The 27,946-nt window shown below is 35.9% G+C and overlaps 3 protein-coding genes across 4 annotated transcripts in view; 1 reads left to right on the top strand and 2 right to left on the bottom strand.

Moving 5' to 3' along the window:
• LOC101737439 (uncharacterized) overlaps nucleotides 1–21,049 on the bottom strand; it is a 232,867-nt gene extending 211,818 nt beyond the window's left edge. For both annotated transcript variants that reach the window (XR_009973797.1, XM_012689934.4), the window contains exon 1: nucleotides 20,822–21,049. The gene's annotated coding sequence lies outside the window, so the exon portion shown is untranslated. The remainder of the gene's footprint in view (nucleotides 1–20,821) is intronic.
• DnaJ-21 (dnaJ homolog subfamily C member 8-like) overlaps nucleotides 1–27,946 on the bottom strand; it is a 302,329-nt gene that overhangs the window by 122,800 nt on the left and 151,583 nt on the right. The window lies entirely within an intron of this gene.
• LOC134199431 (uncharacterized) lies at nucleotides 608–2,414 on the top strand. Its single transcript, XM_062670274.1, has 2 exons — nucleotides 608–809; nucleotides 1,558–2,414. Exons 1-2 carry the CDS (start codon nucleotides 608–610, stop codon nucleotides 2,412–2,414), a joined length of 1,059 nt encoding a protein of 352 aa, XP_062526258.1.

Genomic DNA, 27,946 nt, shown 5'->3' with positions numbered 1-27,946 from the left:
CAAACCAAAGGAGAATTCAGAATAAACAATTTGCTGAGAACCAACACAAATTTTTTAGGTCTCTCAATAGCTCGCAACACAATCCCACACATATCCCTTCTCAGTCGGAAATAGAAAACTTCTGGACGACAATCTTATTAAACCCAATATCGTACAACAAAGAAGCTCACTGGATAACACAAATAGCAAATTCATCAAATGAAATAGAGGAACACACATTTGAAGAGATAGATGTAGGAAAATTGAGAACTGCGATCCGAAAATCCCAGAACTGGAAATCACCAGGAATACACAAAATACATAACTATTTTCTCAAATACCTTACTAGTACACACAAATATATAGCCAAACTATTTGATAGGATAATTAAAGGTACCGAAGTCATAGATAGTTGGTTCACAAGGGGCCGAGTTGTTTTAATACCTAAAGACGAAAATACTCAAGACCCGAAGAAGTTGGCGTCCTATTGCTTGTTTGCCAACTATGTACAAGATTTTAACCTCCATAATAGCCAATGAACTCTACAAAAATTGCGATTAAAAATAACATCATAGCCCTGGAACAGCGAGGTTGCAGACGCGGGGCACGTGGCTGTAAAGATCACCTCATGATCAACAAAGCCATACTGGAAGATGCACATAAATGCCAGAAGAATTTAAGTACGGCTTGGATTGACTACCGGAAGGCTTTTGATAGCATATCACATGAATGGCTACTCAAAGTACTTGAACTCTATAAATGTCCACCAGTTGTCAGAAATTTTCTGAGGTTGGTCATGCCCATGTGGAATGTGGTCATGACGGCTCGCGGTACGGACGGATCTGTAACCACTGAACCTATATACATCCGACGAGGAATATTTCAAGGCGATTCACTCTCCCCTCTTTTGTTCTGTCTGGGTATTAACCCCATCTCCCAAATTCTCAACCAATACCAATTAAAAGGATATACACTTAAAGACAATAACATAATAAATCATCTCTTATACATGGATGGCACGTCGAGGGCACGTTCTGCTGAGCGGAGACGGGTTCAGGCACCTGAGATTAGATGAGAAGTACAAATACCTAGGGATAGATGAGGCAGGCAAAATCGACCACAATGAAGTCAGGCAACAAATACAAAAAGAATATTTCCGTCGCGTCAAATCCGTCACGGGATCGCAACTCAATGCACGAAATATCTTGCGAGCCTTAAATATATACGCTGTACCGGTTCTTTTGTATACATTTGGCATAATAAATTACAAAACCGCGGACCTCAAGAAGATTGATGTAAAGACCAGAAAGATTTTAGCAATATATAAAGCACACCAACAGAAAGCAGATGTAGATAGGTTATTTACACCGATCGATCAAGGTGGAAGAGGGCTAACAAATCTAGAAACACTATACAAAACACAAATAATCAAATACAAATCATACATAGAAACTGAAAAAGATCATATACTTAGAGCAATAGTGGAACATGATAAAAATAAAAGTAAATATTCAATATTTAAAGAAACACGATAAAATCTAAATGAAATAGGATTACAGCAAAATGAAAAATATACAGACAAAGAATTAAAAAATGCAGTAGTTAAGACAAAAATAGAGATAATAGAAGCTAAACCGCTTCACGGTCAATTTTACAAAGCAGTACTAGAAAAAGAAAATATCGACAGAGCCCAATCCTTCCAATGGTTCAAAAGGCAACCGGTGTCTCCAGCATTGGAATCAGCCATATTTGCAATTCAAGATCAGGCAGTGGTGACCAGACAACATGAAAGAGACATAATGAAACGCCAAGTTGATGGTAGGTGTCGGTTATGCTGCATTAAAGATGAGACCACAAAGCACATTGTCTCAGGATGCGAAAAGCTTGCTGGCACTTATTACACCAAAAGGCACAATAACATAGTGCAATATGTTTTCTGGTCGCTAGCTAAAAAGCATGCGTTTCAGGTCTCCGACCTGTGGTGGCGAGAACACCTTACGCAGCCACAGGTTAGGGAGAATGAAGGTGCAAAAATAATGTGGGAGATACCGGTTCAAACCGACGTTACAATAGTTCACAATAGACCAGACATTATTTATATAAACAAAACGGACAACAAAACATACCTCATAGGTGTAACAGTTCCCTCAGACTACAATATAGGAGCAAAAGAAATAGAAAAGCTAAGTAAATACCATGCACTCAAAACCGAAATAACCAGATTATGGAAAACACACACAGAAATAGTACCAATAGTAATAGGAGCAACCGGAGTAATAGCCAAAAGCCTACAGAAATACATAGATAAATTAGATGCAAACATCAACCCACACATCATGCAGAAACAAGCTGCCATACACACGGTCACCATCATCACGAAAGTCTTGGGGGATACGGTCTTCGTAGGAGGGGAAACTGAGCCACCCTTTCCCTGAGGGTCTCGGGGCGGGAGCTCAGTAATCCGAGCCTAGAGCTCGAGTAGAGGAAGTAATATGATATGATATAATATGATATGACGGTCTCCCAAAAATTCATAGCCCGCGTATGTACAGATTACAGTTGCATTATATGGGTTTCGTTCAAGGGACGAATAAGAGATTTAACCAAATGATCCTTTATTAACGTCCAACTAAACTAAAGATAAACTGAATATATGCATTTATTTAGGTAATTACACTTACCCGATGGCCATTTACAATATTTTGTTATGAGTTGTTCAGGAAAAGAACGTAAGCTACAAATTTACGAGAAATTTAGAAACGTCTAGCTAAAATTGTAGACAATTAGATAATGAATCTAAAAAAAACGCAAACTCTGATAGACAGTAAAAAAAATCTAGCATCATAATAAAACTCGAAGTCATGTTCCGAAAGCATTTTATATTCGGCAATTCGAGGCTTTACCGTGTTTTTACGTCCTCTCATAAAATTATTACATCGTAATTTCTGATATTTTCCTCTGAGAGCCAGTATCTAGAATGCTTGGCATAATTTTTGTGTCGATAAGGTCATAGCTCGTTACTATTAAACTCAATGATGTTTCTAGAAACTTCATCACTACTGTGATACGTTCATTCGTTGTAAAATATAATCTACTAGCGACCCGCCCTCGCTTTGATTCGGAAATTGTAATTTATTATTGATTTCTCCACTATTTAATGGATGTTATTATACATATAAACCTTTCTCTTCTATCACTCTAGCTATTAAAAAAAACCGCATCAAAATCCGTTGCGTAGTTTTAAAGATTTAAGCATACACATGGATATAGGGACAGAGAAAGCGAATTTGTTTTATACTATGTAGTGATTTGGCATTTCGATTATAACAAAACTGCTCATATTCACCGTCAACAGAATCCTCTAATACTAAATGTTTCCAATGGATTTGAAAACTACATAACTTAAAATCAATTTGTTATACTTGGAAATAGGTTGAACCGGAGTTCGACTACGAGAAATTGTAGGTCAATCTAATAATATGTAAAATGCACTCAAACTTTCTGTTCATTTTCACGTATGAAGAATTTAACTACGAAAGCTTTAATAGTCTTAATAGGAATCTTCCTTTATTTAACTATTTTAAAAGTTACTTAACTATTGTAAATAAGTGTATTATTTAATTGACAAAGTTAAGGCTATGTTACAGTTTAATATTTTTATGCTTGCTATGGATGCTTGATACTACGAATGGAGTATAAGCAAGGAATTTAGAAATCGCTAAGAAAACCGGGAGTGCTCTAAAGAATTGTTTATACCATCATACCGTATTTACTATCATTGTGCTCGCTATCAGAATTCGAGTTCAAAATTCAGAAGCGACCTACAGAAACGCCAACGCTTCGCAATCGTCGAATTGGAGAATTGTCTACTGTTGAAAAAATACAAAATTTTCCATATTACATTTTCATTACTTTTTTTTAACTTCAAAAATTTTTAAAGGATATTCTACATAATTTTACAACTTTTTCATTTACCCTAAATAGGTAGTTGTTACTTTCGATTTCAATATTTTGTATTGTTGTTTTTGTATTAAGAATATTCAAACTACATTAAAAAACTAACACGTAACTCCTACATTGGTAATCCATGTCGATTTGAAAGTGAAAATCTATACTTAATATTATAAAGAGGAAAGATTTGTTTGTTTGTTTGTTTCGAATAGGCTCCGAAACTACTGGACCGATTTGAAAAATTCTTTTTCCATTAGAAGCCGACATTGTCCCTGATGAACATAGGCTTTATTTTTATTTTTATTTTTATTTGGTTTCATGTGTGTTTTAATGTTTCCGAAGCGAAGCGAGGGCGGGTCGCTAGTATCTGTATAAAATTCAACACAAACATTTTCATATTACATTTTCATTACGTTTTTTTAACTTCAAAATTTTTTAAAGATCATTCAGCATAATTTTACTACTTTTTCATTTACCATAAATAGGTAGTAGTTACTTTCGATTTCAATGTTTTTTATATTAAGAATATTCAAACTGTATTAGAAAATCAACACGTACCTAACTCCTATATCGGTAATCTACGTCGATTTGAAAGTGAAAATATCTGTATAAAATTTCAACACAAACAATAAACTTTCCCGTGGAACCGCAGGCAGCTTATCTGTATTTCACCGTGGAACATTTGTTATTGTCGCGAGAGGTACGAACCGATAAAGCCTTCCTATCTCTGACGTCATTTGTGGATTATGTTACAAAATCCTCTGTAGGCAAAAGTTATGGTGCGATCGCGTATGCAATAATGGGAGCTTCATTATATTGACACCGATAAATGTTTATCAGATAATTTGAAAAGTGCTTTTTATATTTCGGTTAAATCATAGAAAAAGGTTTTTTAATATGCTAAATGTGTTTAAATAATAATAGTTTCATTGGTGCTAGTGGCAGCGCATGCAAACGTGTCTGCTAGTAAAATAGATTAATCACGTTTTTCCAGGAAAAATGCATTGCCCTCTAAAAAAAGGACGATAACACGCTTATAACTTCTGGATCTCGAATTATTTGACACTAGATTTATAACTTATCTCGATTTTGTGTTTTAATGCAGATATTTTTTCTGCATAGAAGCAATTTTGTTCTGAAACAAGTTGTTTATAAGTGTTGAATTTATGATTAATGACGTCAGCGCTCATTCGTCACAAGTTGTTTATAAGTGTTGAATTTATGATGACGTCAATACTTATACGTCGTAGCTGCCTGACTTCCCCTTACAATTCGTACCGAAAACTACTTAATGCCCATTTCTCAGAACATTATTAGTCGAAACAAACTATTCTAGACGTCTTGTTTCACAGGGTGAACGTGAAAGACGATATGTGTAAGAGGGGAGTGAGAAATGGTATATGATAGAGGAGTATGGAAGGAGAAAACATTTTGCGCTGACCCCAGGTGAGTGGAGAAGGGCGGGAGAATGATGTGGTCCATAGGATAACATTCTGTTATAAAGCAATTGCCGTGAATTTTTTGAAATCATTCTAAAATAAATACATTCAAAACTGTCAACTAGTCAGTTTAACTTTGAATCACGTAGTTTAGAAACTTCCGAACTGTCCACGGTCAAAGGAAAGGTAGCCAATTTGAATGATAGCGCCGTAGATTGCGCGAACCCACAACAACACCCCTGAATATCAAATGCTGTGTGGTCAGACCTAACTGCGAGCTATTACTTTTCCGAATTTATAGACCTTACCTTACCCACTGATTTCGGATTTATTTCTCGCACGGATTTATCGGTGGTTTACTTGAAGCTTGGGTCATTTATTAAAATCGCTTTGTAACTGAAATCGGCAATGAACGACTTCACATTCGAACTTATGGTAGTTATTTTTTTTATTTGAAATATTCACTGTTCTTAATGATCATAATGATAAAAAAAATGTGTAAATTGGTCTAATTTAAATGTAAAAATGTTTTAGATAGATATCAGGCGAAACACAAGATAATAAAAAAAAAATTGTCAGTATACATTATTTCATTCAAGACCACATGTCAAGTCACTACTATTTTGAATGAGGAACATAAGAATATTCTAATTTGTGATAAATTTTTTCAAATTTCGAAACAATACACATCGATTGATATTCATCGATTTCCAAGAAATCACAAAGGAGGACTGACAGTGAAAAAACTAGTCGCACTGTCACATAATGCCCAGGTATATATCTCGAGGGAAGGGTTTCGCTTTGATTGATAACTAGTATTCGTCGGTACCCGCAAACACGGTACCCTGTACCTGAATAGTAAAGCAGTGCGGCTTATCCGACGTCGCGTAATTCGTTTGTCCCGAAATCGATAAGGGCTATCGATTTTGGGTATCGAAACTTACCTGAAATAGCAACAGAGATATTAATACCGGTACACTACACTTAGCCACTGGACGGTAGGTACAGGGGCTAAAGTAGCGGTTGACTGATATTGACATTGATACTGCCTTTATTATTCTACTTACAACAATAAGTGTCAATAGTGGTAAAAAATTAATTATGTATAGTGGACATTGATACGTGAAGCAAAAACTTTGTACCCCTTTTTAATATAATATACTTTTCTTTATTGTCAAACTTTTGTTATTGCAAATAAATAGTGTGTGGTCAAATTGAGAATAGGTTAATATTGTTTATCTTTAATATTGTTTGTCCATAGTGTAGTCTTGGCGAAATCTGTGATTATAGAAGCATATTTGAATTTCAATTAATTATAGTCGAATTTTTACTACTGCGGGACCACTAGTTACGATTAATGTCGCAATTCTCTATCATGTCATGATAGTGATTTATATATGAATACGAATTGTCGAGTTGCATAAGTAAAGAGAACATAGGCCATACAATCGTTTTTTTTCTTTAATAAAAGCCGAAATATTGTTTTCCGTGAATGTAATAAAAAAAGTTATTAAACGAAATAAAACAGCGTCTCCATGGTGGAAATGGAGCTCGACTTCAATGAAATTTTTGAAAGAACACAAAAACTCATATCAAGCGATTTTATCCCTTTTCCCACTTTCGTGCACGTTGACAAATTCTAATTTCTAATAATGGTAGATAATAAGAGTTTGATTTTAAAGATGATAAAATAAAACAATTCATATAACTTCATGCTCCCACCAAAAACTCTCCGCTTACCACAAATTTATTTAATTTTTTGTTGATTTTCCAGTCATCTGCGTCACTCAAAATACAAAACAACTCAATGTGTTTGTTATGTACGCTTTACAAAAATGTAGTGTTCAGACCAATAACAGAAAACCCTCCATTCTCGTTCCTTAAGTTTCTCCAATACGAATCTAATTACTATAGATTAGTCTTCTCTAGCAGCCCTAATAAATATCACGTTCACCCCTGAGATGTTTCTTGGACCGAAACCAGGTCTTTCTTTGTACACAGTTCAAAATAAAAACAGTAAAGACATTAATTTATTGGACAAAACATAAAAGATGAATATCGAATGTTTAAATTTGGTATTCGACAATTTATCTCAAAGACGCGTACTCCGTAGGTAGATTCCGCGCGAAAATCAAAGTTTTATTGTATTACATCAGATTCAATGGAAAGAGCCTTATTGTAGAAATCTCTTCGAAAGGGGTTATAATGTTACGAATCACCAGAATAAGGTAGGGCGTTATGTATTCTAGAAGATTTCTGTTACATCCAACCCGACAATTGCTAAAATGACCAAATTTTCTGCTTAACTGATCAATGTTTAGTATATAGTGTTGTTATGTAGTTTATGCATATCTATATATTAATACGTGAAGCAAAAACTTTGTATCCCTTTTTACGAAAATTGCGTGGACGGAGGAGTATGAAATTTTCCACACTTATAGAGAATATAGAGAAGAAGTGCACAATGCTAATATTTTTGTTAAATAATGCATAAAAGATACATTAAATCAATAAAGAAAACATTACACACACTACATACCATGTATTTGACGCACACACGCATGCATACTATTTATTGTCAAACTTTTGTTCTTGACGTCTGTTGTCAAATTGAGAATAGATTAAATATTGTTTGTCTTTGTTAATATTTTTTACAGTGTCGTCTTGGCGAAATTTGTGATTATAGAAGTATAAAATACAATCATTATAGTGTACACACTTACAATTCCAATTAATTATAGTCGAATTTCGAATACTGCGGGACCGCTAGTATAGTATTATTAGCTGCTTATGTTCAAGTGGTGCATTATTAGTATTGGCTTCAGAAACGATATATTGAAGTCCTAACTCCTCAATAATGTTTTGAGATTTTATAGACAAACTAATTTAACATCGACGGTATTTCATTTACTGTTATAAAGTGTACGTACTACATCTACAACGGGAGGGTTAGGCTAGGGCATCATTCAGAAATTTAATTTGCCGGGAACCCTCGACCGAGGACGTAAGCTGATTATTAGATGTTCGCCTTGCACAAGGGGTACAACCCCATCGCGGCCCTGATTTCTGAGCTAGTCAAGTTAAAACGATTCATGATTGAAACTCTTCATTGTGGGGGTAGAAAACGTTGTAATTACAAGCAATTGAACTTGAATTCTACTTTCTCAATCAAGCTATGAATTGACATGGCATGGTATGACACTATGGATTGCAGGGCCATTTTTTCACTACTTTGATGCAAATAAATTATCAAAAGATAATTACTTTTACTAATTATTCGAAAAGACTTATTAAGCATTACTGCTACTACTTCTTTATCAGTGTTTTACGATATTCACTTTTTCTTACCTAATTGCCACCTCCTACTTCTAGCATCGCTTCCTTATTAATAAGAGTCGTGACTTCCGCTTTAGAAGAGTATCTTCTAGAATATTATTGCACGCCATCTGTACTATCGCCTGCCTATTTCTGCCGTGAAGCAGTAATGCGTTTCGGTATGAAGGGTGGAGCAGCTGTTGTAACTATACTTTTGTGGTCGTCGTGGCCTAACGGATAAGACGTCCGGTGCATTCGTCTTGAAGCGATGCACCGGTGTTCGAATCCCGCAGGCGGGTACCAATTTTTCAAATGAAATACCTACTCAACAAATGTTCACGATTGACTTCCACGGTGAAGGAATAACATCGTGTAATAAAAATCAAACCCGCAAAATTATAATTTGCGTAATTACTGGTGGTAGGACCTCTTGTGGGTCCGCGCGGGTGGGTACCACCATCCTGCCTATTTCTGCCGTGAAGCAGTAATGCGTTTCGGTTTGAAGGGTGGGGCAGCCGTCGTTACCATAAATGAGACCTTAGAACTTGTATCTCAAGGTGGGTGGCGCATTTACGTTGTGGATGTCTATGGGCTCCAGTTACCACTTAACACCAGGTGGGCTGTGAGCTCGTCCATCCATCTAAGCAATAAAAAAAAAAAACTTGAGACCTTAGAACTTATATCTCAAGGTGGGTGGCGTATTTAAGCTATAGATGTCTATGGGCTCCAGTAACCACTCAACAACAGATGGGCTGTGAGCTCGTCCACCCATATCTAAGCAATAAAAAAAAACCTGTCTACGGGTTTCCTTGTTCCACCTACAGGTTTTGTCCCATCAAAAATTCGAATGTGGGCTGTTGAGCGACAGGGAATTTTAGTGGATTGTAATCAAGCATATCCCACCTAGCACCATTTCCAACGCGTACGCAGGATATTTCCCACTGCTCGAAAAAATCGGTACCTACTTAAAGTAGCCATCTAATTTATATTTTAATCACTAGTGGAAAAACATATCGTGATTCCATACTGGTAGGTTTCATGTGCTTGCCGATTTTTTACAAAGCAGTTCAGACTTCTGTTACGTTTCTCAATATGATGGCATTGGCGTTGTGACGTCAATTATATCTGGACAAATATAATGACATCATCAAAGTGTAAGCCGTAATGTACATAATATATAGTTCGAAAATTCAGGCAAGCCCTATATAAAATGAGTTTATTGACTTAACCATAATTACTACATCTAACCCGTGATCGTTATTAAAATATATTGCGGGGAGAGTGTTCTTAATACGGGTTAACTCCATAGTACGTTGAAACTTCGTATGTTGAGTGTTCCCCAAACAATTACAGCCTAAGCTCATGGGCCAAAGTCCAAAGTATGTTTCAACTTCACGTAAGGGGCTATTCTGGTTGATATCGGAGCATATAATACCATATAGTCGGCATTGGTATGTATATCTTATACGATAAAATCCCTATAAGTGGAAATCACATATTTAGTTTTGACCTAAATATTTGTGTAAAGATTTGATTTTCTACCACATGAAACCCACATAAACTGCGATGCAAACAACTGGAATAAAATAATTTAATAACATTTTAATATATTATGATACTCAGTCAAGATTATCTCCGATTCCTCTAAGCGTTGCGAACAGTTTTTGGAACGAAGTTCCTTATGGGACGATGCGGAAGGGTACTCTAACCGGAAAAAAAAAATGTGTGCGTGTACTAGTGTACACACGTAAGAAGTGAAACTTGTTTATGGCCTTATTTTTCGAAAAATGATCTACATGCAACTTTCTAGAAATTGGTTAAATAAAGTTAAATTAGATAAAGTTTAAACAAAAGGATTTTATTATCATAGACATGAATACAAAAAAGTTAAATTAGATAAAGTTTAAACAAAAGGATTTTATTATCATAGACATGAATACAAAACAGATGGCGCGTAACGGAAAAATGTGACGCGTAACCGAAAAATGTGACGGTAAATTTTTTTCCAACGCCGATAAAGAAGTTTCACTTCAAAAAGTCCGTAACGTAAGATTTTTATTAGTAATGCTCACAGTGTACGACTTAACTTTGTAATAACTTACAAAAAATAACATATTTTTTTATTATTCATTGACCACGATCTCAGAGCGTTCGTTTGCGCAATACACTAACTCTTATGCAAACAACCGCGAATGAAGTGTACCACAATAAGTTCGCACGTTACCGAATGACCGTGGGTTGTTGCGAAGCTTCCAGTTTTATTTTCTTTATACCTCGAATAGAACTTAATATAATTATTTTTATAATAAGGAACTTCGTTCCTATCCGTTGTCCCACGACACCACACATCCACACATCTTTTTTATTTTCCTACCTATTCGCTGGTAGCCTTAGGGGCTATTCCAGCTACGCCCGGACCGGTGGGTGAGCTTACTTGCTCAGCCTGAGAGAATTTACTAACACTAGACCTAGCAAGAGTAGTGCTTCGCTGAATCTACTATCGGATCGGAATCGCGACCCAATGAGAAGACCCATCGTGAAATTCAGTTGGTTGTGTCTATGGGTTAGTACGCTCACCTCTTCGTGGTGCTCGACGAGCTTGACAAGCATAGTGACCGGTGCTTGAGACGCCTAAAAGCACCGAGAGCAAATCCGGGGGATCCGACAAGACATGTTTCGGACGATGGCGGCTTAGCTTTGCCCCAACGCCTGAGTCGGATAATGCGGAGTTTACATTACGAAATTAGTGTCATGCATGTTGAGCTCAGTTGCACGAAAGTAGTTTCGATATATGCGAAAGTAATTTCGTTAAAAAATTCGTGTCGCGAAATCCACAGTATCGCAGTAACCATGGCGCCGTCAGCATCAAAGCTATATTTTGCTATATTCAATGTAGCTAAAGAAATGCTTATACATATATATGCTTCTTTTACATATTGCATCTCCATGGCTTCCATAATTATTTTTTAGGCCGCATCTCGGGCATCCCTATTTATATTGTAGGTGTTTCGGGTCCCAGAGACACTCTTGTCGCTGATATTCATTAATGAATTGTATTTTTTTTTCTGTACTCCATCGTTGGTTTGACATTTTCAAGGCTTGAAGCGCGTCCGAACTAACAATACACACGTCCGCACCGCGGAGGCCCTTTCGCGACATTAGTTTCACGTCGCGTTTACACTATGAAATTAGTTGCATGACACTAATTTCACCAAAAAATCGCGCAGGGCACGAAACTAATTTGCATGCATGAAATTAATGCATGCATTACGAAAGTATTAAATTACACGTGAAACTGTTGGTAAAACTAATGTCACGAAATTAGTTTCACGCCACTAATTTCGTAATGTAAATTCACCTTAAGTAATTAGCGGCGGCCACGATATGAGGGTTATCGTGTCTTGTGGCCACTATGACCCGGTGTTGTGTTTTGCAAAACGAACTATGTATTCTTTATTATGAAAAAAAATTATAGTTAAAAGTACATATAGCTACCTTTTCACGAATATTAAGTTGACTTTTAAGCCGATAACTTAAAAAAATCACATTCTTTCCATTGGTCGTTACTTTCATGTAGTAAAGGCGCAACATATAGACATGTTTTTATTTTTTTTTGATCGTTTTTTTAGGCAAGACGAGCATACCTGATGGTGAGTGGTTACATTAGCTCATAAAAGTCAGCAATTCATGGCACGGCCAAGTCCTTGCCTGCCGCTGTACTCTCCGCAAGCCTCGTTCATAGAAAGACAAATCATTGCGCTCTGGAACACTCTCTGGAAGTTCATTCCAAAGTCTGCTGGTGCGTGACAAAAAAGATCTCTGAATGTGCACCGTGGATGAACGCAGTGGTTCTAGATAGTATGAATGAACTTGGCTCCGACAGCAAGCGGTGCGAACATAAAAACCAGATGATGAGATCATCTCAAACGATTCCTCAAAGCGCTCTTTTAGCAAAGTGACATATATCTCAAAAGGTCAGCGAGTGATAAACGTTTTATCTTAATTGATTTGTAGTTGGAAATTTAATGTAAATATAACTTTATAGATACCTAGCACATCAAGTAGCTGTTTTAGGGAAGTTTGCTTACAGAATTAGCATTGGTAATGATAACGCTGTTCAAAATTTAAAACTCTAATATTTTCTAATTTTTTTATTGCTTAGATGGGTGGACGAGCTCACAGCCCACCTGATGTTAAGTGGTTACTGGAGCCCATAGACAACAACGACGTAAATTGCGCCACCCACCTTGAGATATAAGTTCTAAAGTCTCAAGTATAGTTACAACGGCTGCCCCATCCTTCAAACCGAAACGCATTACTGCTTCACGGCAGAAATAGGCAGGGCGGTGGTACCTACCCGCGCGGACTCACAAGAGGTCCTACCACCAGTATAGTGATGAATGAGTAATATTGTGAAATTAAAACATTTAAATTAAAAAAGAATAGACAATTACTGTCGCGATACAGTTTGTTCGCAGTGTTTACGCCTCTGATATTACTATTCAATCTGGTATAAGTAAAAAAATAACCAAAACAATTTATTTGACGGCCGTCTGGTGTAGTGGTAAGTGACATGATCATTACACAAGTGGGTCGCGGGTTCGAATCCCGCCAAGGGAAGATATTTGTATGATAAATATAAATGTCTTTTCCAGGGTTATGGATGTATATTAAATAGGTATATGTATGTGTATAATAAAAATCTTACCTTTATTTCCGTTATCTGGTACCTGTAACACAAGTTCTTTACGAACTTATCACGGGACCAGTTAACGTAGGGTGAAAAATAATAATAGTACGTATTGATCTAATCTACACGAATTTTAATAATCCAATTAGTGCGGACAATAAAATAACATTACCCGATTTCTTCACAAGTCACTCAACTTGGGCGTGAGGTGTAGTTGAACAAGTACTAATATTATAAAGAGGAAAGATTTGTTTGTTTGTTTGTATTGAATACGCTCCGAAACTACTGAACCGATTTGAAAAATTATTTCACTGTTTGGAAGCTACACTATTCCCAAGTTATAATCTATAATCGAGTTATAAAATATAATCTATAATATTATATAGGCTATAATCTTATTTGAAAAAAAATAAGGATCCTTAGTCCTTACTAAAACTCCAATAATGTAACTCAAGGTGTAAAAAATTACCTAAAATATTCTTTACATCGCGTGCCCTGCGAAAACTATTGATGATAGAATAAAATAATGTTCTACGACTTTGTAGAACACGTTATTATTTACAAAAGGTGTTGCGACAGCATATAGGCAACGCACTGGCGTAAACGCTGGTGACCGTGGGCGGCGGTGAATCACTTACCATCAGGTGACCCGTCTTGCTCGTTTGCCTCTCAGTTCTTATAAAAAAAAAAAAAAAACTGTTATAGTTATGCTGCATACTGTTCTTTTATTTAAAAAAATAAAACGTCGTTGATATCTTTGTTAAAGACCCGAGCGGAGCCGGAGCGGGCTGCCAGTACATACATAAAGAACAAAACGTATTAAAAGTTTTCCCTAACTTGCGCCGACTTTGTTGCTTGTTACGTATGTTATAACAGTGTTACAGTTAAATCCCTTGTTTAGTTAATGTCTCACATCTAGTAGGTTGTTTAATTCGTCTTAAGCCTATACACAATCTACTTCATTCCATTTCAATAGTTAGAATATGGATTTGCTTTTCGTAATTGTTGTTCCTTCAATCTATTTAATGTTAATTTATGTTTTTGTTTCGTTCAAACGTTCGATGTAGTAAAAATACACTGACAATTAGGTTTCTCATCGTCAGAAATGAAAATTCTAATTTGTGACTAGTATATGAAAAATATAGATATAGAAAGTAGTCGCTAGTGGGACTTGCTATTTATTATGACTATTACTAGACGAATTGAAAAAACAGCATTGAAAAATATTTCCTATATTGATTGTTTTTATTTAATGGCTTATTTTTTTTGTACCTTGAGAAAATTCTGTCAATCGGTAATCACAGTAGAAGTTTTTAATTAAAAAAAAAAACGTTCTAAATTCAACGGCCTCATGCTGAGATTATATTCTGAGTTATGACTCTAAATATACAAAATAAGAACAAATAAATATGTATAACCAGTGCACGATTATCAATCGTTATTATCAAAGACCGGGACCCCAAATTTGGTCACAATACTAGACTAACAAAGCGATGGAATGGAAGAACAAAATTGATAAATAATTGTCTATCCCAGCTCCTAAATGCGATATCGACAAATATATTTGACAGTCAAGCGCTCTGTTAGACCAAGATAAGGTACTTTGGCGACTTATACTGGGTACACAAACCATACATAATATGCATACAGAATATATGTATGTATACATAATACATTTACTGGTGGTAGGACCTCTTTTGAGTCCGCATGGGTAGGTACCACCATCCTGCCTATTTCTGCCATGAAGCAATAATGCGTTTCGGTTTGAAGGGTGGGGCAGCCGTTGTAACTATACTGAGACCTTAGAGTTTATATCTCAAGGTGGGTGGCGCATTTACGTTGTAGATATCTATGGGCTCCAGTAACCACTTAACACCAGGTGGGCTGTGAGCTCGTCCACCCATCTAAGCAATAAAAAAAAACATAATATGCAAATACTACATCACTAATATACTACTTTGCTTGTAGGTTAGTGACGTTTATAAAAATGTTCAAGGGCATTCACCATGTTAATAGTATGCTAAGTAGTGTAATTGTTTAATGTATATTGTGAGTAAAATTATTTCCTTACATTATAAGTTAGATTAGTTTTCGTTATCGTGTTGTTTTGTCGTATAGTTGTAAGGACCATTGTGTACAAATTCAGCACATTTGTCTTGTTTAGTCGTGCGCAAATGGTTTATGCTGCAAGCTATATATTTTTTTATACTTGTTGTTATTTTTTATGTATCTTTTGGCTTGTGATGTGTATTGTGTGCCTAATAAAAAAATAAAAAAATACTAGTTCAATACTTGAGGCGTAGTCTAATAAAAATTGTAATCACTTAACAGATACCTCTGTAACCAAATTAGGTACAAAATATGGAGACAATACAAGAGTGATATGTTAAAAAAATACTAATTAAAACGTATAGATTGCAATGTCAAAGTCTTTTTATTTACCAAATTGCGTTGTAGATATTGTAAAATTAATATAGACAATTGAAAAAGAACCTTATGCTTTGAGGTAATCTAAATGAAATTTGCAAATATGTTAAATTCATTCAAGTTTAACGAGATTATACTGGTATAAAGTCGTAATTTGAGTCCGATAGATTCACCTCCAACTGTGGCCGTGGTTATGCATTTATTCTACCAGTTTTCATTTAAAGGTTATATTAAAATGTTATGTACCTAAGCCCTTTAGGCCACGACGACTTCAAAACGACACGACTTACATATCGTATGACTTATCTTGACTAACTTATCTCAAGATGACAATCAGCAGTCTTATCATAAGTATTTTTTTTTATTGCTTTGATAGGTTGACGAGCTCACAGCCCACCTGGTGTTAAGTGGTTACTGGAGCCCATAGACATCTACAACGTAAATCCGCCAGCCATCTTGAGACAGTGGGCTTTTCTCTGTAAATATAGAAAATTGATGAAAATATGATTTGGTCTAGCATAGCAGAAAGCTTCTCCTCTGACTAAATGTATTCATTCAATCTTAAGCCCAATTAATTAAAAGACAGTTAGTGGCAAATGTTAATCGTCAAATTGTTTAGTGATTAATGGCTTTAGGAGCTTTGGATTTATTAATCAACGTCAGTTCCCCCGTAATGGATAGTGGTGTAGTTATAGGAAAATAATATGTGTATTAATTAAATGTCACATCTACACGAAATATTTTTCTCTATAGTATTTTTTCTATATGTAACGTGGACACTTATAAGGAGAAGAAAAAGTGTCATCCGGCTCCAAATTATGATACCCTGTATTATGAGTACCAGATACTGACATACATGCTTGTATATGTTTAAATATATACACATATAGATGATAAGCATCCAGACGAAGAGCAATCAAATCTGTTCATCACACGATTGTTTGCCCGATTTAGGAATTGAACGCACGACCCTCGGTGCAATAGTAAGGAGCGCTAACCACCCAGTCAGTCAGAACTCGTAAGCTAAAATGAAATAAACATGGCGCGTAACGAAATAAATTAAGATGGCGCGTAACCGAAAAACGTTACATACGTTTTTTCCTCCCTACGTCGATAAAGATAAGTTTCACTTCAAAAAGAACTTGTACAAGCATAATCGAATGAATACTTTTTAATTTTCCAAACTTTCCTAGTGCTAGCTTAGTTAGTAGTAGTAGTAGTTACTTACTTAGTGCTAATACTATCTAGCACATTTATGGGGTAAATCTTATTATGCAACTTTACTGAAACCTAAAAAAAAATTTTTTTTTTTTGCCGTACTACTGCAGTCCCATATGAGTGCGGTTGTACTAACGTATATCTTCACTTGCTATTGAAAATATACGGCTCAAAAGTGCATTTACGTAGCACAATTTTCAAATATACCAGTGGTCCCGCAGTAATCGAAATTCAACTATAATTAATTGAAATTATAAGTTTGTACACTATTATGATTCTATTTTCAGAGACTGTTATACTTCTATAATCACAAATTTTGCCAAGACTACACTATAGAAAAATATCAATAAAGACAAATATTTAATCTATTCTCAATTTGACCACAGACGTCAAGAACAAAAGTTTAACAATAAATAGTATGCATGCGTGTGTCCGTCAAATACATAGTAGTGTGTGTAATGTTTTTTTTATTGATTTAATGTATTTTTTAGACTTAATTTTAAAAAAATATTAACAATCTGCACTCCTTCTCTATATTTTCTATAAGTGTGGGAAATTTCATACTCCTCCGTCCGCGCAATTTTCGTAAAAACGGATACAAAGTTTTTCCTTCACGTATTAATATATAGATAAAAAAGTTCGTGCACAAAGAAGGATATAACCAAAACGCTCATTAAATTATTCCTTTGTACGAAAACGCGATATGCTTTTGTACATAGACCGTACGTAAACCTGAGATCCCTTGGTGACATTTTCAGAGTTCGGCTGGCACGCCTTTGTGCTCTTTGGCCACTCAAATGCCTTTAACATAAGACCCACCTGTTGTCCGCGACATACGTCATCTTTCTGGCATCTTTTAAATCCCTTTTATGCTCGGCCATCCGTGTGAGTGAAATGGGATACCACTATTAAAGTATTTTAGTGACGATGAAGCTTTCACAAAAATTAAAATTAAACTTACTAAAATTTTGATCACAATTTTTATCCCATTAGCCTTATTAGTGGCTATATAAATTTTTATGAGCTAAATAGGTGAATGGAATTGGTGTTTCTAATAAAATTATCGATTACATTGGAGCATCACCTGTATATACTAGTAAAAAAATTAAATATGAGCTTAGAAAAAATGTTAAATTTTGCGCTAAAATTCAATTTAAGATCGACTGCATCTTCTAATCGGGCGGACAATAAACATTTAAAGTTTCTCAACGTGTCTAAGTAAGAATTGCCTACCCGGATTTGTGGGCTGTTAATTACATGAGACAGAATGTACACCCTGACTACAGAATATATTTAATGAATACTCCGACCCCGATCGTGAATCGAATCCGGATCACGAGGAACCCAGACCGATCAAGGGCAAAGCGATAAATCAATACTACGGAAAATCCTGCAGAGCTTTAAGCACCGACACTTTTTGCTGTAATAAAATATATATGTGTAATGCGTGTCCGTGTTTAACTCGTATCGTTATGAACATCCCACAATTAGATTTTATCTAAAGATATTATACACGAATTATAATCGTGGTGGAGCTATTTACCAAACGATTGTATCCTCAGATGCTGTAAAAGGTCAAGTTTACTAATAGATAATCTACCACGCGAGATTTATTTTAATCAACATTAATATTGGTTAAATTTTTTTTTTTTGTTTTTATTGCTTAGATGGTTGGACTAGCTCACAGCCCACCTGGTGTTAAGTAGTTACTGGAGCCCATAGACATCTACAACGTAAATGCGCCACCCACCTTGACATAAGTTCTAAGGTCTCAGTATAGTTACAACGGCTGCCCCACCCTTCAAACCGAAACGCATTACTGCTTCACGGCAGAAATAGGCAGGGTGGTGGTTTCAAATCTTTTCGTAAAGCTGCAATAAAAGTCTAATTGTAAATCATATTTTCATTTAAATATTAAGTTATATTAATAATATATAATAAAGAAAACATTACACACGCTACCATGTATTTGACACAACACATACATATAAATATACTCTTTGTGTATTGTTAATTGTGAAACTTTTGTTAATCTTTAAAGTCTGTGGTCAAATTGAGAATAGATTAATATTGTTTGTCTTTAATATTATTTATCTATAGTGTACTCTTGGCGAAATCTATATATCTATATATATTAATATCTCTATTATTATAGAAGTATAATAATAGTGTTTGACAATAGAACCATAATAATGTTTAAACTTTTAATTTAAATTAATTATAGTCGAATTTCGACTACTGCGGGGACCACTAGTTGATTTAAATTAAAAATGTGTTAGTCAGAGTTAGAGATTGAGACTTCAAATTGTTCATGTATTATCTTTGTATGGTCGCAATGACAGGAGCCTGGGTATAGCTGTAATACCACATTTATGTGTCGCGTGACTCCGCACCGGTAGGTACCACAGCCTGACATTTATGTTCTTAATGTATCTGTGTGGATTCCGCTAAATACTGAGCATGGGCAATGATTTTGTCCACCCATCAAGCAATAAAAAATAAATCTGCAAGTATTTAGTATTAATAAAAATACTAGTATTTATAAGATAGTATTAATAAAGATACTAGTATTTAATATTAATTACTGGTGGTAGGACGTCTTGTGAGTCCGCACGGGTAGGTATCACCACCCTGCCTATTTCTGCCGTGAAGCAGTAATGCGTTTCGGTTTGAAGGGCGGGGTAGCCGTTGTACTGTAAAACTGAGACCTAAGAATTCATGTCTCGAGGTGGGTGGCGGCACTTACGTCGTATGGGTCTAGGGCTCCGGTAACCACATAATACCAGGTGAACCGTGAGCTCTTCCACCCATGTAAGCAATAAAAAAAAATCTTTCTGAATACATATATCTAAACATACCTACATGGCATTTACCTACATTTCAATCAAAAAAAAAAACCATGTCACTGCGATGAAACTGTATACATTTACAGTATTTTCTTCAGTTTCCGTGAGTCGTACACATAATTAAAACGACTTTTACGTTTCATTGTTAATTATTCGAAGCGCCGCAAATAATATGATGACAATAAAAAAAGCGATACTAAGCTGCAAAATTTTTTTTTGGTTGAAGTTTTTGTATACTTAATGAAAATTACACAATTGTTACATGCTATTACCATTAAAATTAAAATCCAACGAAGGCTATTTACGAACGCCTTTGTTTTCTTTAATTGCATTTAATAATTGATTATTACTCAACTCATACATCTACATTACATTTATAATCGACAACAAGAAAAATTACCAATATCTTCACAGATTAACGCTTTAAGGACGTGTCTTGTGCGCACAATAGGTTCAATGTCAAAAGACCCAATGAAAGGCTCCACAACCTTACGAAGGCATTACAATGACGAAGATAAAGTATCAACCTCGGCAATGGATGCGTTAAAGTTGACACTGTAATGTACGCAATTCGAATCTAAGTTCAATTAGAGGATAGGGTTCGCCCGTTTCACCCCCATATCAACCTATTTCATCGGGGTAACAAAAGTCTAAGCAATTATGTATTTAATTTTACACGAAATCCCTTATAGGTTTTATAAGGCACGGAAATGGCTTAGGTCATTTTGTTGTTCTTATCAATTTCTGTGAGTTAATTTATTGAAATATTTCAAGTAAAGTTTTGAGTAGTATAATTCTAACAAACCAAAAATGTATGTAGCTTCAGATAAAATCTACGGAGACAATGACAGAAAATTTTGAATTAAAATTTTTGACTGAGGTCCCACAAACGAATTTGTAACACTTTTAGTTTATTTAAAACTTTTCAGTGCAAATAAAATTATCTTATCACTTACCGATCATTCTACTCGACGGATGACACCGGAATTCCGCACTTACTAACAATGTTCAAAAGTTTATTATCACGAGGAAATACGGAAAATTTTAAAGATATAAAAAAAGGCAAGGAAAAAAATTAATCTACAAAAGGGTGAAGTGATTTCAGGATAGAAGGGTTGGGTTGGTTGGGTACAAATTATTAGTTACTTTGAAAGAAAGTTTGGGAAGGAAGCAGCCTCGTTGAGGGTCCCGAACCGACTGAATTGAATCCGACATGGCTTTTCCCGATTTTCCCTCTAATATGGGACAATTTGGTTTTCTCGTCATATATCGCCATCTAGCATCGGGTAGAACCACTAAGTAGGTGGATCGTAAGTGACATCTGTGAAAAATTAAATGTAACTACAACAATTTTACAAGTAAATTTTCCTCGACGTCTCGCAGCCTTTTCTAGTTCATGTACTCGTCGATAGATGGCAGATTAATCTAAAATTGCTACCCAAATTTTCATTTATTATTTCACATATCATAATTGCGTAGGCTGCGTACAGTAGACGGATAAATTATCAAGGAAAACTGTAATCAGGAATGTTAACAAAATGTACAGAATGGCTAATGTTGCATTATTAATATTTTTTTACTAAGATCAACAAATTGTTGGGAATTTTGGAAATCTGGAAATCTGTGATCTGAAATCTGTAAACAGTGATTAAAATTCGGCCATAATTACTAAAATCTCAACACCATTCAATTAATGTTAAACATTTTCCTTTCGTTTTTTGTCACTAAAATATTTAATTCTGTCTTTTTTATTTATAACTGTAAAGCTCTTCATTAGCTGCCAAAGAAAATAAAAAAGGAAATCAGTTGACGAACAGCGTAGAAAATGGTACATAACTTTTTTTGCATTTGCTTATAGAACAAACATATAGAAACGGAGGTGGCTCTTAAAATAAATTGTTTAATTGTGTTAAGCTTAACTTAAAGTTTTGATTTAGTCCCCTGTGCTAGAGAAGAAATCGGTGAAGGACTCATTACGCCGAACCTTTCAAGCTCTGTAGGAACCAAGACAAATTCAATTATTAGATTTGCTCTGTTATAATTGTCCTAGGACATATTTGTACTTAAAGAGAGGCGATTCTGGTGTTTGTAGATATTTCAGTAAGGTTTGGTTTTTCAATAAAGCCGTAAATATAAGCTGATTGAATATGAAATTGAATTCTTTATGTTCAATGTATTAAATTGTGCTTTATTTTATCCTGTGTAATATAATTTAACCTGTGGTTTTTAATATCATGAAATTTCGCAGAATGCGTAGAATTCCCTGAAATAAATTCATTTTTAAACTGATTCGACAGAATATTCCGGTACTAGGTATTACCAGTAGGTACGTTAATTTCATACCAAATAGGGAATTAGAATTATGTTTGTCGGACAGGTACTCAATTTTTTTTTATTGCTTAAGTGGATAAACGGTCACCCTAGCATTGAGTGGTTATCGGAGCCCATAAATATATAATTTACATCTTGTGAGCGCGCACGGGTAGGTCCTGACACCCTGACTATTTCTCCCCCATAAGCAGCAATGCGTTCCAGTTTGATGGGTCGGGCAGCCGTTGTACTATAGAACTGAGTCTCAAAGCTCTTGTCAAATCAAATCAAATCAAATCAAAAAAAAAAATTCAACATAAATGAAAATACATACTTGTTGAACGTCAAAAAGAACTACCGCCAATTCACAAAAACTAACCTCCGTCCTGAGAAGAACTGGCAAGAAACTCAGCGGGCATATTGTATTTCTTTTTTTAAATATTAGATTTTTTTTGAAATATTAATTTTTACAATGAGTATTATAACGTAACAATTATTGCAATATTGAAATGCCCGGAGCGAGCAACTCATTCCCACTTTGTGGAATCTTCTAGATAATCATTGACTTTATAATAAACTTTATTGCACAGATGTTGTTCCAAGATGGGTGGTGCCATTGACGTTGTGATCGTATGGGCTCGCAGCATTTAAAACCAATTAAACCGTGAGCTTGTTCTATGCAATAGAAATAAAAAGCTAAAGCAGTCGTTCGTAAAGGTCAAAATGCATTCCGATTTAATGTTTAAATTAATATTCCGAGATACTTCAATGATAAAGTTTTTCAAACATTCAATCGATAGATGGTTGTGATCACGTAAGAGTACAATAATTTCAAAAATCCTCAACGTTATTTATTCTATGGCGTATTCCCATTTACACACAAAATCCATATCCTATACACCCCCAAAAAGATGTGGAATGGAATGGCGAAATCTATTGGATATTTAGTTTAACAACAAAATCATTTATTCTTTAAAAAAAATACTACATACCGTACGCATTCGTAACATCGTTATGTTAATTTTATATCTGTCAGTTATATTTTCTTCTTTTAAAAATAAAACTCGTGTGCCAGTGTGAATTAACCAAAAAGTTCCGATCTTCCCACTCGGCCAATCCTACCTATTCGTCTGCCACAGACGAATCAATCCATAGTTTGATAAAATTACCAAGACTAGTCGTATGTATCGGACCTCCTCCATTCCCAATCTTCAACTTTTAGTCGTCCTCTTCTATGATTCTCTCTTATAATTTCTTTTTCCATATATATACGTTCATAATTTAATAAGAATTGAACAGCAATCAACACAAGATAAACACTCAAATAATTCGTATCTACACCAGAAGAAATAAAGAATAAAATCCTAACTACATCAAAAACAAGTGTTTTTATTAAATCACGCCGAGCGAGGTGTCGAAAAAGATCGGTTATGGTACATGATAAATAATAACGCGAAGTGTAGGAAATGTCCAATGGTTTCCGACTTCCTCATAAATGGACAATGGGGAGGACCAGACGGAAGTGTATGACACATAAGTTCACATAACAGCCACGAATATTACGGACGGGATGAGATTTTGGACATAAGAAATATTACAATATGCACGCTGCGTATTTACGAAAAATAAGTTCCATTCGTAGCATTTTCCTCAAAAAGTATCCATTTGTTATACGAAAATTCAAATGTTCACGCTTCCGTGGTTGCAGTAGATTCGATTTAGTTATTTGGGTTTGTGGCTTGGATTTCAAGTGGTCAAGATTTATGTCGTTTTCTCTGCGGATCTTGTGAGTTCTAGACGTGATTTAAAGGACTCTAAGTAGGAAGACCGACTCCTTAGACTGCCAAGACCTAAGTTCACCAATTACGTTTTTTTTTATTGCTTAGATGGGACGAGCTCACAGCCCACCTGGTGTTAAGTGGTTACTGGAGCCCATAGACATCTAAAACGTATAATGAATGCGCCACCCACCTTGTGATATAAGTTCTAAGGTCTCAAGTATAGTTACAACGGCTGCCCCACCCTTCAAACCGAAACGCATAACTGCTTCACGGCAGAAATAGGTTGGGGGGTGGTACCTACTCGTGCGGACTCACAGGAGGTCCTACCACCAGTAATTACGCAAATTAAAATTTGCTGGTTTGATTTTTATTACACGATGTTATTCTTTCACCATGGAAGTCAATCGAGAACATTTGCTGAGTACGTATTTCATTAGAAAAATTGGTACTCGCCTGTGATTCGAACATCGGTGCATCGCTCAACATGAATGCACCGGACGTCTTGTCCTCTAAGCCACGACGACTTAACGACGACGTTAATGGAGCTCTCAATGTAGCAGGAGATAGAACACGCTGGCGGCTTGAATCTGCAGTTGAATACGATTCTCAATAACGAGGAACTGACGAGAAGAAGTTCCTTGTTGTTATTCTAGATCTTTTAGAATCCGACACGATTTCATTAATAATATCGCAACCGATAAACGTACCGAGAATTTCGAAATGTAAATTAGCGTAATCAAAAAAATGTGAGGTTTATCTTGAATCAAGTGTCCATTATGGTCATATGTGATTTTTAGAAGCGTGTTATTCAATTCTTTTTTTTTTATTGCCTAGATGTGTGTACGAACTCATAGCCCACCTGGTGTTAAGTGGTTACTGATACCCATAGACATATACAACGTAAATGCGCCACACACCGTGAGATATAAGTTCTAAGGTCTCAGTATAGTTACAACGGCTGTCCCACCCTTCAAACCGAAACGCATTACTACTTCACGGCAGAAATAGGCGGGGCGGTGGTACCTACCCGTGCGGACTCAAGAGGTCCTACCACCAGTAAATATAATATAACAGCTTCTTCGATTTGCCTTATCAACATACTGTCGGATCCTCCCGATCCATTTTATTTTAAAAGTGATTTTAAGACCCAAGTAAGTTAGTGTTCTCGTTGACGTTGTTGAATGAGATGTGCGAAGAGTGCAAAGTGCAACCTGCCCCATAGACACAACCCACTACGTTTCTTACTGGCCTTCTCAGCTGGTTGCGATTCCGATCCGGTGGTGGATTTAACGAAGCACTTCTGTTGCTAGGACTAGTGTTAGCAAACCTTCCCAGGGTAAACGCGGTAGACTCATCTACTGGTCCGTGTGTAGTTGTAACAGACTTTTAGACTACCAATGATTCTTCTTCTTCTTTGCTTCCATCTTATCTCACTGGGTGGGGTCGGCATAGCAAATTTTTTTATTCCATTCTCTTCTGTCAGCCATCATTTCAACACTCACTCCTCTCTCTCTCTCTCTCTCTCATATCGTCGTTCAGACATTCCATCCACGTCTTCTTCGGTCGACCTCTTCTCTCTCTATTACCATACAGTCACATGCATCTCCTCTACGCATCACATGTCCATACAACGCTAACCGTGAAAGGCTACCAACGATTAGGGAAAAAAACACCCATCAGTTTAAATTCATTTTTGTCCAATGATCTGAATTCAACTATAGCCACTACTGACCCCTCAAAACTTACATTCATTTTTCATGTCTTAAACATTACTAAATTTCATTTTGTTCATATAGCTTTCTGACCTAGCTTCTGGCCTGGTGTAAGTGGTTACCCAACTGCCCATGAGGTCAAAGTCTCCATTAAAACCAGAACGCACGACGGCTACGCGGCAGAAATAGGTAGGTGATGGAGAGACCCACCACACGGATAATAGACAAACAGAGCGTCCTTCCACCAGCAAGCTATAAATTGGTCGATTCTTTATGATCAACTAAAAATCAACCTTAAAGAGATATTTGAATAGGGGTTTTAAAGTATGAAATTTGCGTTTTATTGTAATAGGCACTTCGAATTGACATAGAACCTTCATGGTTTGAGATTTTTGAGTGAAACTTTTTTCAAATGGTACCTATGGGCATCTGCTTTTAAAAATGTATAATATTCAATTATCGACTTTCAGTTGTTTTTTTTATTCAGCTTAGACAAGAAAGATGGATCCTTCGAAATTTCGAGTGATGTTTGCATACGAGTTCCGACGCTAACGCTGCAGAAACAGCCGAGCAATTCAATGTTGCGTTTGGAGAGGGGACTGCTAATGAACGCACCGTGCGATTTTGGTTTAAACGCTTTCGTGATGGAAATTTTGATTTCAAGAACGAATCATGTGAAAGACCGCCCACATATATGAATAACAATGAATTGAAAGAGATGGTGGAAGCCGATCCGAGCCAAACTAACCAGAAATTAGCGGCATGGCTTAACGTTACCTTACCAACAATATTGACTCATTTGCGTCAAATCAATAAAATAAAAAAATATGAAAAATGGGTGCCTCATGATTTGACATATCTGCAGAAAGAAACGTGGTTGAAACTTGTGTTGCCTTGTTGAGTCGATACAGAAATGAGGGAATATTGGATCGAATTGTGACATGTGATGAAAATTGGATTCTGAACGATTAGCGTAAGCGAGAAATGCAAAGGCTGACCCCAAGTCAAACGCCGCAGCAGTGTCCTAAAGCAAAGCTTACCAATAAAAAGGTAACGGTAACTGTTTGGTGGTCTAAGCATGGTGTTATTCACTATAGCTTTCTCCAATCTGATCTGCAGATGTCTAATGTGCCGAACTCCGAACAATAATAGGAAAACTTGCAGTGAAACAGCCCCAACTCATGAATCGGTCTTCACCCTTATTGCTCCATGATAACACGAGACCTCATACAGCACGAGATACCGTTTTAACTCTACAGGAACTGCAATTAGAAACCATTCGTCACCCTCCGTATTCGCCAGACCTTGCTCCAACGGACTACCATATTTTACGTGATTTGGACAATTTTCTACGCGATAAAATGTTTTCTTCCCAGGAGGCAGTACAAAATGCTTTCACACAATTTGTAGAATCTAGATCACCAGAGTTATATCGTAAAGGCATAAAATATGACCTTCCTGTTAGATGGCAGCAATGTATAGATAATAATGGTAGATATTTTGATGAAATAAATGTGTTAAATGAAGAAGAAAAAAACCAATTTCAATTTTTCAGTACAAATCGGCAATTTTATACTTTAACCCCTAATAACCACAAATTAAATAGTACAATACCTTATCAGAAATGTTAAGAATAACTATTTCAGCTCAGTCCAATAAGCGAAGCCGGAAAATATAAATTGCGTTTGAGTATGTCGTTGTACCGGGTATGCCGTATACAGATATGTCACTAATAATAGATATTAATTTTTGTTACACTTCACCTAGTTTACTAAAAACAACTCGTATTAAAGGTAAGTTAGGTACCTAAAATTACCGAATTACAATTACGACCTACCAAATTAAGGACGGGGTCATGGCAGCCCCTCGAGGAACTCAACATGTGGGCCCAGTTAATCTTCTGTAATGTCCATTTGAACAGTTTAATTGTCGGGCCCGCACTCACCGGCGCAATCAATTAACTATACCACATTTACACCTGGTAGTCCGCGTGTCAGTGATATATTTATTAGCTGCTCAGTATCCGCACTTATTCTGTGCACGGGTCCTTCCTGATTCGCTCACGGATTTTGAGCCCTAATGAAATCTTTTAGGATGGTCCTTGCACGGTTTATGGCGTTTTAAAATTTTTGTAACGTTTTAAATGTAGGACTATAGGCTATATTGTATATTTTAATTGTAGTACTGTAGTAGTTGTAGTATTGTAGTACGAATGCTCCGAATTCCGTGGACGGCCAAGAGGACAAATAAATCTATCCTGGATCAGCTTCGCATCCGA

The sequence above is a fragment of the Bombyx mori genome, chromosome 9 (assembly GCF_030269925.1).
Source record: "Bombyx mori chromosome 9, ASM3026992v2".
Lineage (NCBI taxonomy): Eukaryota > Metazoa > Arthropoda > Insecta > Lepidoptera > Bombycidae > Bombyx > Bombyx mori.
Note: the sequence above shows the minus strand (reverse complement) of the source record. Positions and strands in the feature narration are given on the sequence as shown.

Coding starts and splice junctions, on each gene's coding strand:
- LOC134199431 (XM_062670274.1), top strand. CDS start 608: ATGATCAACAAAGCCATACTGGAAGATGCACATAAATGCCAGAAGAAT. Junction 810..1,557: donor TGTGGTCATGACGGCTCGCG/GTACGGACGGAT, acceptor AAAAATATACAG/ACAAAGAATTAAAAAATGCA.